This window comes from Cloeon dipterum, chromosome 2 (genome assembly GCF_949628265.1).
Source record: "Cloeon dipterum chromosome 2, ieCloDipt1.1, whole genome shotgun sequence".
In the NCBI taxonomy this organism is placed as follows: Eukaryota; Metazoa; Arthropoda; class Insecta; order Ephemeroptera; family Baetidae; genus Cloeon; species Cloeon dipterum.
In genome coordinates, this window is record NC_088787.1 from 31,440,282 (window position 1) to 31,451,296 (window position 11,015).

Genomic DNA, 11,015 nt, shown 5'->3' on the forward strand with positions numbered 1-11,015 from the left:
ACTGACTAGATAATTAAATTAGACCATTTGAGGAAAATTGCATCTTTCAGGGTTCAAAAGCCAAATAATAAAATCGAGTTTGGTGTCTTTTTGAAGGTTTTCGGCCCTTGTAAAGTTAATGTTTGCGGTCAGAATTTAAAATTAATTATCCCACATCAGTTCCAACTAAAATATTCTTATTAAGTTCCCAAAGGACCACTGGTGTTTTTTAAACTAAATTTGTAAGTCATTTTCTTATGATTTCATAAATTTAATATGAGAAAAATTTGTTTGCTAGAAATTCCAGAGTACGTGCGAAATTTAACAAAAATTGTTGACTTTTTGAAAATATTTTGTGCAAAAAAAAAACGACAATTTATTCAGTTTTTCATAAAACAATTCACCGTTATACATTCATTTAAATCATGTAATATTTTTAACAGTTTTACTGTAACGATTTTAAATTATGGATTTTTTTTTAAATTTCGAGCGAGTTCCAAAATTATATCAACTATGATCTTTAAAACTGACAAAAATGAACAGTTTTTAATAACATTTAGAGGAAATTTAATAGTGACAATGTTTTAGAAAAATTTAACCAACCGGCCCTGGCAAGAAAAATATTTTCTTCGGACAAATAAATTCCAATTTTCGCATTTTCCTTCTCTTCATTGTTGCTATTTATTTTTATGAACAAATATCCCCGGACAGAGCAAATATCCTGGGATGAGTAGTTGCGCCAGCAGAGCGAATCAGACTTTGTCCTTGCAGCTCTGCGCACTGGCGGCCGGGCCTGACATTGGACGAGGCGGCGGCGGCGGCGCCGCCCCCGGAGGAGCGGGCGAGGGCGGAGCTGGGACGTTAATAAATTGGATGCAGGATGGAATCTATTTCCAGTTATTAACCTGAATTTAAGTGCTAATAGAGCGGCGAGTTTGGTTGCATCAATTTTGATTACGCGCCGCGCGTTGATTTAATTGAGCTTCTTTTAAATTGACTACGGACGGGCCCGGCGCTGGATATCTTCTCTCATCGTTCGAATTAATTCAACAAGTACAAATAAGAGAGGCCTTGCGCACTGCACTAATCACCGATTGAGCCAATTTAGCCATCGCCATGGACGCCGGCCCGTTCGACGACTTCCCAGACTTCGCGCCCATCGCCGGAGGCGGCGGCGGCGGCGGCACCTGTGGGGTCGGAGGCGGCCTCAAGGCCAATGCCGCCGCCGCCGCGAGGGTGGCCAACTTCCATTCCATCAATGTCGTGCTCGGCCTCACGCAGGCCGAAATGTTCAAGCTCGAGTCGTCGCCGAACGACCACCTTTCCGTGCCCGACCTCAAGGTGAAGCCGCCTCCCGCCCCCACCTCCAGGATCGAGAGCACCAATAACTCAGGTTAGTCCAACGTTTAAGTAAATTATTTGGTAATTTTCTTTTTAAAGTGAAGCTAAATAAATTCTAAAAATCAGATTCGAGTCGGAATATTTAGCCTGCTAGACAAAGCAGAGAGCGGACATCACTGCTCAATTTCGGATTTTCTCATTTAAAACAAACAATCGGCAAGGATCAATTAATTAATCCTGAACATGAGCAGCCATGGCACTGATAACGTTGCAATATGGCCGCTCTTTTTGTCCAGCACTTGACGCCAATTCCAAAAAATTCTGACGACGCTTTGATTTAAATATGTTTAGCTTCACCCATGACAAAAAAATAAACGAAATTAATAAAAAATAAATCGTTGAAAATCTCCTGTTCAAGTTTCCACGGAAATTTCACACCTGCAACCTGTTGCACAAGGTTGCCGAGCGCGTTGCATACCCGTTCATTCGCAGGAGTTAAAATTTCCAGATAAGCTATCGTTCTCGTGCGGGGCCGACGTGTCGAGCAAAAAGTCCGACTCGAAGAGCAAGAAAAACGTCGACGCGAACGGAGTGAAGAAGAAAAAGACTAGGTGAGTCCAGTCGATTTTTCTAAAATGTTTGTAAATGTGAATAAAATTTGTTTTCCGCGCAGAACCACATTCACGGCTTATCAGCTCGAGGAGCTAGAGAGAGCTTTCGAAAGGGCGCCTTACCCTGACGTCTTCGCCAGGGAGGAGTTGGCACTGAAGCTCAACCTGAGCGAATCACGCGTTCAAGTGTGGTTCCAGAATAGGAGAGCCAAGTGGCGCAAGAGGGAGCCCCCGAGAAAGACGCAATATCTCAACAATGCAAGTAAGTGCTGCAGAATTCGGAAAAGTAATTTTTGCCTCAAAAATTCTCTGAAAATCGGGAAAGAGGTAAAAATTTCCCAGGTTTTAATTTCTGAGAAAATCGACTTGCTAATCAAGCATGGTCTTCCTTGAGTAAAATCACGATTTATTTCACAATATTGGAAATTTTTCCTGAAAATTCATACACTGACGAGAGGAATGAAAATCAAAAAATAAAACTAATGAAAAAAGATTAATTTTTCAGAAAATTTAAACCTTATTAATTACATCATAAAAAACTATGATTGCAATTGTTCTTGGTTTTTAAAACTATGCATCAATTAATAGATTTTAATTTAAATTAAATGTAATGTGGCTTTTTCTCAAATTTAAACATTTTGAACGGATTTTTTGAAAACGTTGACCTTATTTTAGTGACCTTGACCTTTGACCTACGAAGTTGGTCATCGTGGGCAAGTTGCAATTCACCATATGTTTGAAGTCGCCAACAGACGGCGCCACCGTATACTTACGATTTTAAAAGGCACTACTTCCGCTGCGACTCAATCCTACAATTAAAAAGATTTCTTTTGATGTGCTCAATCAAAAATTTGGTTCAGCCAATTGCCGCAGACACGGGATTTCAGCGCAATCAAAAGAAAACTTTTAAGAGTAGAATAAGCATTAAACCGAATTAAAAGCGGAAGTAACTGCTGGCGCCATCTATTGGCAGCTTCAAACACTACGGGACTTTCGCAAACCTTGAGCCCATGTTAAAGAGGAACCTTTTGGAATTTTAGCCTAAAAGCCGAAGTTCTGCTAGGTAGGTTTTGAAAAAAAGAAGAGCAAAAAATTTCTAAGTGGGAATTTCTCAAAAACTAAAAATAACACCAAAATCTGGTGGTTTTTTGCAAGAAGGAACATTTCTTTTGTTTTTTAATGCTATGATTGTTTGGTTTCCTTGTGATATTGAATTATAACGTTGTATTGATTAATTGGAATTTGACGAAATCAACACGTAAATTATTCAATTAATCAATGCAACGTTAAAGAATCAAAAATCAGGAAAAAGCGAAAAAAGCGAAAAAAGCGAAAATATCGTTTCTGGCTGTTTTTTAGCGCATGAAAAAATTGGCAAACCCTGCTGCTAGGGAAACACCTCGACAAATTTTGACCAAAATCAGAGTGCCTGTACCTAAATGTAGTCTAATAGCAATAATATTAATCGTTTGATTTCAGCCCCGAGCACGGGTTCGATCCTGGCGCCCAACTTCGGTGCGTTCAACGCGTCGGCGACGGTGCCGGAGTCGTGGTCGTACAGCAGCAGCGGCGCATCGGTGTCGTCGACGAGCGGGGCGCCGAGCTACGAGCCGAGTCCGCCGAACAACCAGCCGTACTCGTTCAACTTCGGCGGCTCGGCCGGCGGCACGGTGGGCGGCTACCCGGCGCCCTACTCGATGCACGACACGTTCCTGCTGTCGGCGGCGCTGCCCAGCATGCGCACCCCCTCCGAGTACGCCATGCCCGCGAGTGGCAACCCCGGCGGCGCCGACTACGGCCAGCCCGGCTCGCAGGAGGGCGTCGACTACCAGGAGGAGCTGATGCAGCACGACGAGCGGCAGGAGTTCGAACACCCTGACGACTCGCTGCACAACGACCCTGGCAAGGTCGTCGACAACGCCGCCCCCGACGCCCCCTACGTCGGCCTGCCCCCTTTTCCCAATTGATGGACTCGCTGCAGATTAACAAGTGACACACACGACACAACGCGCCACGGTTGCCTTGCGCGGCCCAGTGACCCCGGACAAAAATCCACAGTTGAAATCTCCGCGAGAGTTGTTCAAATGCGGACGTGTTTTTTCAGGGTTGCATTTTACTATCAGTTTTTTTTTTTAATTTCTAGACCGGATTTTTATTTTTTTATTTTTCAGTCGAAGTCATGAGCAAATATTAAAAAATCGAAAGAGTTAAAATTTGAAGGGCTTGGTGTTTTTGCTTTCCAGCAGGATAAATTCTGAAACAATAAAGAGCACACCTTTCAATCCGAAGATTATGGTGTTTTCCGCTACCACTCAATAGAGATGACAATTTTCCCCAGGAATAGCTCCCATAATATCAAATGGAAATTCTTTATGAAATTTAAGACTACCCTATTTTCTTGAAATGTGGTTGGATTACAATAAACTTAAAATTTTTGTAATATATATGCTCATCGAAACGAATTAAGTGATGTTGTGAAATTCTCGTAATTTTAAAAAAGTTCGGGATTTTAATGTTTAGGGAAAATCACGTGGCTTGTGTTAGAGTTTTAATTATTTTCTAAATACCATAAAATCAAGCTCAATTTGTTTCTGGTAGGATTGAATCAACTTTTCTGGGAAATTTATTCGCAGATAATTTTTTTAAAATTGCAAATTAACTTTCCGAATTTGCTATGATTTTTGCTCTAGATTTCGTAGTCTCTGAATTAAAAAGCCTGCGTGTAATTTGATTAATCAGATAAACGTTAGAATTAAAGTTGAAAACTGCGACTAACGAAAAATATCTTTTAAATTCAAACTGCAGGATATCAGTAAGAGAAAACACAAATTATTGTTGGGCTCATTATGAACGAGGCTCGCCAATTTTTTCAAGATTCCAAGTATTTTTTTTTTGCAAAAATGTATAAGCCCAGTACAACCCTGAAATCTGTCCGTTGAATGTAGAGGTTTTCGACCGGGATGTTTTCGAGGGAGGCATTTTGCGCCATGCTTGCGGACGGAAGGAATTATCTAGCGAGGGAACTTCTATTTTGTAATTTGCTAAGGTTTTAATCTGTAGACTAGCCATTTCAAACGGAATTAGAGTGCATTTTTATTTTTTCTTTGATTAAATCTAGCGCCACTGTACATTCAATAAAGAGTTGTGATGTTTGAAATTCATCTCAAGCAAATATTTTTTATAATCGACAAAATATAAAAGTATAAATTGGATTTTGATTGTACCCTCTCAACGCACCGCAGTCTTTTTAATAATTTAATACCTGTTTGAATGACCCAGCAGGCAACATTATAGAGAGCATTTCACTCTAAGGCTGACTAAGAATGACCTCTGAAATCGCAGTTTTCTGCTCTGACCCGTTCAGCAAGCAGATCTTGTCCAGGAAGGCAACACAGTTTGTTATGTCCTGAGGGATGCTTCCGGTTTTCAGGTTGTTTCTGCAACACAAAACAAAAGGAATTGTGACAAAACAATTTTGCCTCAAATTTAGGAAAATATTAAAGAGGCTAATTTTGACGCGTTGAAAACAAATTGGGCCAAAATTTAATCTTAATAGAAAAAATAGGGTTAAGTTTACTAAGTTGTTGGAGGCACAAAGTTTGATGTTTTAGCGTCATTAGAACTCGAGATAACCTCAATTAAATAAGCTCCATGAGGGTGATTCTCCCTGATTTTCCAGTAAAACAGTCTCACGTACTAAGAAAATCCAATCTGATAAATATTTAGCAACTCACTGCAAATTGGCACTGAAGTAGGAATTAATGGCTTGACTGAAGTAATTGGAAAACTGCTCGTAGACGTTGGAGTGGAAGTGGTGCAAAACCGTGTGCACGCCCAAGGTGAAAATCGAGCCGTCAATTCCGCCGCTCACTGACGGCGAATCCCCGTTTTTGGGAAAGTTGATCTTGTTGATTTGAGAAATGGTTAGCAGGAACATCAAGAGGGACAAATATGGAATGCTGCGCGAGGCAGTGTAGATTTTCAGGGCCGGCTCCGTTTCCCCGATCCACTCCAAGTAGGTGGTCAGCTCGGGAAGCAAATCGCCGTTTTCTTTTGGATGAGCTGCCCTCCTTGGATCTACGTAATGCGCTTTGATTTCAGTCAGCAAGCAACTGGAAATAAATTTTAGAATTTTATTCTAATGTGGTGCAGTTATATTACTCATTGAATGCTTTGAGGACGTTGTTCAGTTGTTGCGCGTTGTAGTGAATAGAGATTTTGAGCTGGCACGAAATACTCTTCTTGATCATCTGCATTTGGCCGATTTTCAGGGCGGACTCTGTTAAGGTTGGCATCGTTTTCTGCAGGCGCATGGCCAGTTGCGGATACGCACTCATTGGGTTAACTAAATGCAGGAGTTAAAATCACGGATTTTATTACACGAACAAGACACCAACCTATGAGCTCCGAGGAGTAGAGCGTTTTTGAAATTTTTCCAAAGAGCTCTAGGTTAGTTCGGTCCTGCAAGAGTTCGTTGTAGACGTTGTGCAGGAAGAAATTCAGCTCAGCTGCAATCATGTGGCCAAGCACCTTGTCTACGCTTGACAAACCCCAAACTCCAATCGAGTTGAAAATGGCCAGGAAGGTTTTCGAGTTCATCACTTCTGCTTTCGTCTTGGAATCGCACCAGGCGTCCTTATCACCAGAGTAAAAAGTAGTTCTAAAAATTAATTAATAATAAATTTGGAATAAAGATTAAAATTAAATCCTACTTTGGATCTGATACTCTGATCAGTTCTCTTGTTAATCGACCAATGAAATTAACCGAATTCGGTGACACGGTTTTAGGAGAGAAGGAAGAGTTGATTTCGGCGCACTCTTGCTCCAAACTGTAGGCGAACAGCTTGGACATTTCCTCTTGCCAAATCTGGACACCGTTCATTCGCACGTAGTCTTGCATGTAGCCCAGCGATCTTTGATATCCATCCATCGCTTTGCCCAGTGAATTCAGTTTTGACTCAAGATCTCCCTAAAAACAAAGTAAATGACGAGGACTGTGAATATTATAAATTTTTCTTTCATAAAATCGTTTAAGTGGCATGAGTTGTGTGGAGGTGTTGCCCCATAGATAAACTCACTTTTGTTTTTGGATTAAACACCAAAATTTGGTCCAAAGTGTCTGCAACATGAGTCACCAGCTCTCTCCGAATGCCGTCTTCGAAAATCTTCTTTGGATCAACCCGCAAAATGCCCATGAGCGTGCTCTTCATGGTCAAAATTCCCTCAGCAAACTCACTTACGGAGTTAGTCAGCTTAGCCACCTGAAATGCAAATTAATTTCGAGCCCAGTTAACATAAATCAGACGAACCTCGTATCTAGTATTCAATTGGGCGTAAGTTTTCAGCGCGTCTTTGTCCAGTCTTGTTGGCAACTCGACAAGGGTGTTGGTTTGCAAGTCGATGATTCTGGCCATCAGCGTGAAAGTCATTTGCGGAATCACGTGCAGCACCCTTCCCACGTAGGCTACTAACAGGCCTGAATAAAACTGGGACACTTGCAGCAGGTCCTGGCTGCCCGATTCATTTATTCTTATCAGAGGCGTTTCCATCGCTGAAGAGAGCTGAAAAAAAGGAAATTATTTAATTTAACTCTTGTGAAAAGAGTAGGTAATCACTTTGATGAAGATGGATCTGAGTCTGCCGACAAGCAGGGGGTCCTCTTTGATTCCATTCTGCATCATTGCGGTGTAGCTGCCGATTATGACCCAGGCGTAATTGAAGTCGCCAATAATCTGCAGCGCGATCAGCCACTCCTCCTTCACGGTTGACAATCTCAGCATTCTTTTGAGCAGGTTTCTGGTGTCCTCCAGACACTGCCGCACTTCTACTGTGCTGTCCAGCTGATGGAAAACTAAAACAAAAATTAAATTTGGAATTGGACAATCTCAGAAAATATACCTTGCACTTCTTCCAAAGCTTGAACGAGGTTGAAGATTTTATTTTTTGACGTTTTCTCTTCAATATCCAACGATTCAATAGTGGAGGCTGTTTCGGCAAACCAGTTTTGCAGACTCTCTGCCCGTGTTTTAGTTTAATTAAAATATATAGATGAAATGTTGCAGTTTAATACCATTTTTGTTGACTTTCGGGAGAGCTTTAGTGCCTGAAAATAAATCTGACAACTCTTGTAGTCGTTCTTGAGACTCCAGTCGGTGCGCAGTCCACTTTACTGACTTTTCTTTCAGCAACTGTATGAGAATAATACTTTCATTCGTTCATTTTACATGAAATTGACGTTATACCTGCTTGAAAAATTCTTTAATCTTTAATTCAAGTTGCGAGGTGTTGAGCAAAAGCTGGAATATGTCTTTGGCGTTAAATTTTGAATCTTGCATCATCAGGTCTTGGGCGTGCTTGCTCCTTTTGTTGCTCTCAGCGGCTGGCGACAGGCCAGCCGAATGCAGCATGTACCAGCGCAACGTAATGTTGCACTCTCTCAACAAAGCTATCACATTGGTCACATGGCTCAGGACAAATTCCTCGTTCAAGTAGCCTTCGAGCAGCATCTGCTTGCTCTGGTGAAGGATTTTCTACAAAAATAATTGTCTTTTTAATGCACTGCGTTTAGTTTGATAATTTAAGAAAGCAAGAACGGCAATTTTTTCCTTTAAAATTATGCGAATTTTGCTTTTAACTCAATCTCATCACAAAGAACCATAAAATTCTTATTATCAATTTAATCCTTTTTGGTGAACATGAAAACCTTGAAATACGTGTTTCTATGTACTAGAATTGAGTAGAATTTTTTACAAGTTTTTTAACACTCCTAAACCCTTTAGCTAGGCAGGGGAGGTCAAGATGAGTCTAATGGATGGTAGTTTTTGCAATTCTGATAATTAGAACCCGCAATTCAAAGGCGCAAAAACAAATAAATCGCGTTTTTCAAGTTCTCTTGCAAATTTTCTCAAAAATCAATTAGGAAACTCACTCTTAAAATATTCACTCGGGTTCACAAGTGATTAGGGAAATTTTCCAAATTCGAAAATCGTGAGCTCATTCCTGAAATTTTAATTTTAAACCAAAATGAAAAAACCTTTAACCTTTGACCTACAGCATCAACATTGATGTTTGTTTGAACGGGCTCAGTAAGAAGATTCCAAAAAAAGGAAATCTTATTCACGAAATTGCACCACGGAGAGATTAGACATTTGGTCTCTTTGAAACTAACCTTGAGCTTTTCGTGCCTCCTCGATGAGTAATCCCTAAGGTTGGAAGAGTCCAGCGTGTTGGAAAGCGCGGCAATGGCCGCTTTGTAAGGCTCCCACGCCTCCGCCAGGTTTGCAGTCAATCCCATGTACACGTTTATAACCTGCAAAAGTATTTTAAGAGCCACTTTTTCTCCCTTTCAATAATTATCATACCCAATTGTCGGGAAAGTATTTATCGACGATTTCCCTCATTTTGGGAACCTGGTTGTGCAGCACCGTGGGACAAAAGTAGAGGCAAACGTAAAGCATGGCAGCCTGCGTGGCCAGAGCAGCACTGCGATGCTGCGGAAGGGGGTAGGCGACCACTTGGTGGTAAATGTCGTCCGTACGAAGACAGTCGAGCACTTGCTCCACATAGTCATCATTCAAAGGAACCCTCCTGAGATGCGAATAAAATTTAAATTCAGCCTGTTGCTGATCAATAAGGTCCTAACATGAAGAGGTCTTCATGGAAGTGGCTCGTGGAACTGCAAGATCGCATCAGTTTGTAAACGTCGTCGAGCGAGGTGCCGGAAGACTTGGCATTTTGAGCGTTGTATCGGTAGCAGCTGACTAGCAGCTTTTCCCTTACGCTTCCAGGAATGTGAGTTTCGCAAACTATCAGCATGACGCCGTACAAATACAAGGCTTCACACTGAAATGCAAGTGGGTGAAATTTCAAATGAAATAAATTGAAATTTACAAAACAAATACCATCAGCTGCTTGCTCTCGTTTCCAGTCATCATCGACTCTAGACTTTGCTGGAGAAACTTGCCACCTTCCAGGTCTGCAACCAGCTGGTTCAGGTCGATTGCGTATTTGTGGATTTCTTCCAAAACTACGTAGCAGCTCTGCAAGGTGACTGTGTGTCGTTCCCGAAGCAGAGCGTCTAGTTCTTGCAGGCGCTGAAATTAAAACTTTCGTTTTTTGGGCATGTAACAAAATTGCTTGTCAAACCGAATTATTCTCCAGTTTTTTCTCAATATCGTCAGCATTTTTGAAGTAGCTGAAGTCAAAAATGACATCTGCAAAGCTCTGTGGTTGCCTTTTCTTTGGCACAGTTCTAAGAAAAAATAGAATAACCACCTGAAGACAAATCTATTGAAATTTTTATACTTAAATTCTTCTGGAATCGTCTCTTTGACACGCAAGAGCTCAGCTATGATATAGTTTCCTCTTGAAACGAGACCCAAAACAAATCGTTCGCAAGGGCTGTTGCCAGACAAAAATTCTGTCATCTTGAATGATGTCCTTTCTTCAACAACGAATATTTTTCAAGGCACCCTAGAATAAAAAGAAATAAAATTAAATAAATGATAGATAATAAATAAAAGATCATGATGAGCCATTGTGTATTTTATATAGAATTTTTAAATAAAATAAATAATATTAATTCAATTAAATTAAATATTGATAATTAGACGTATGATACATATGAAGGTCCATTATCCCTGCATCGTAAACATGACAAGAAAACAATGAGTTCCTCTAATAACATAATAAAAGATATGTATTGCATACCATGAAAAAACGTAATTGCAAGAATCCAGCAGGCTTATCAAGGCCTCAACCAGGGCACCAGGATCAGGCAACTGTCAATCCAAACCCAACGATTTTGTTCGAATGTAGTCTCAAAACACTAGTGTTTTCGTTCTTTCCTGTCACTAGTCGGGTGCAGGTCAGGTGAGAGAGATGGGAGTGGTTGGGTTTTTAGGGGGGATGGGCTTTAATAGAAATAATCAATTTTGCCAACTGGAACAGATAGTGACTGTGCTAACGTTGTTTAGAATTATGAGAATTATCAAATATCATACATAATGGATTCAACATTCAATACCAAATATTATTTTATTCTGTTTCTATTAAATTTTAATTTAATGACAAAAACTAACAACA

General features: G+C 40.6%; 2 protein-coding genes across 3 annotated transcripts; one reads left to right on the forward strand and one right to left on the reverse strand.

The window, feature by feature from the left end:
* Positions 1-871: 871 nt before the first annotated feature.
* On the forward strand, positions 872-5,092 carry LOC135937866 (retinal homeobox protein Rx-B-like). Of its 2 annotated transcripts, none has more exons than XM_065481169.1 (4): positions 872-1,372; positions 1,739-1,931; positions 1,994-2,193; positions 3,411-5,092. In XM_065481169.1, the coding sequence occupies exons 1-4, from the start codon at positions 1,096-1,098 to the stop codon at positions 3,896-3,898; spliced, it is 1,158 nt and encodes a 385-aa protein (XP_065337241.1). In that variant the 5' UTR covers positions 872-1,095; the 3' UTR covers positions 3,899-5,092. The 2 variants fall into 2 exon arrangements, with proteins under 2 accessions (XP_065337241.1, XP_065337242.1); XM_065481170.1 differs by having other exon boundaries at positions 876-1,372; positions 1,829-1,931.
* On the reverse strand, positions 5,000-10,794 carry Strump (WASH complex subunit strump). The gene is made up of 18 exons (XM_065481165.1): positions 10,641-10,794; positions 10,236-10,403; positions 10,077-10,182; positions 9,833-10,024; positions 9,574-9,773; positions 9,293-9,518; positions 9,100-9,240; positions 8,174-8,461; positions 8,002-8,119; positions 7,830-7,946; positions 7,547-7,782; positions 7,241-7,492; positions 7,010-7,192; positions 6,644-6,900; positions 6,329-6,591; positions 6,093-6,276; positions 5,666-6,043; positions 5,000-5,368 (listed from the first exon to the last, which is right to left on the reverse strand). The coding sequence occupies exons 2-18, from the start codon at positions 10,355-10,357 to the stop codon at positions 5,239-5,241; spliced, it is 3,393 nt and encodes a 1,130-aa protein (XP_065337237.1). The 5' UTR covers positions 10,358-10,403; positions 10,641-10,794; the 3' UTR covers positions 5,000-5,238.
* Between the last annotated feature and the right edge of the window lie 221 nt (positions 10,795-11,015).

What these genes read in the sequence shown, in the direction of transcription:
- Strump (XM_065481165.1), bottom strand. Translation starts at nt 10,357, where the DNA reads ATGACAGAATTTTTGTCTGGCAACAGCCCTTGCGAACGATTTGTTTTG. An exon ending in ATCAGAGTATCAGATCCAAA is followed by an intron (nt 6,592 to 6,643) that starts GTAGGATTTAAT and finishes ATTAATTTTTAG; the next exon opens with AACTACTTTTTACTCTGGTG. An exon ending in CTACTCCTCGGAGCTCATAG is followed by an intron (nt 6,277 to 6,328) that starts GTTGGTGTCTTG and finishes TCCTGCATTTAG; the next exon opens with TTAACCCAATGAGTGCGTAT.
- LOC135937866 (XM_065481169.1), top strand. Translation starts at nt 1,096, where the DNA reads ATGGACGCCGGCCCGTTCGACGACTTCCCAGACTTCGCGCCCATCGCC. An exon ending in CGAGAGCACCAATAACTCAG is followed by an intron (nt 1,373 to 1,738) that starts GTTAGTCCAACG and finishes CTCCTGTTCAAG; the next exon opens with TTTCCACGGAAATTTCACAC. An exon ending in GCAATATCTCAACAATGCAA is followed by an intron (nt 2,194 to 3,410) that starts GTAAGTGCTGCA and finishes GTTTGATTTCAG; the next exon opens with CCCCGAGCACGGGTTCGATC.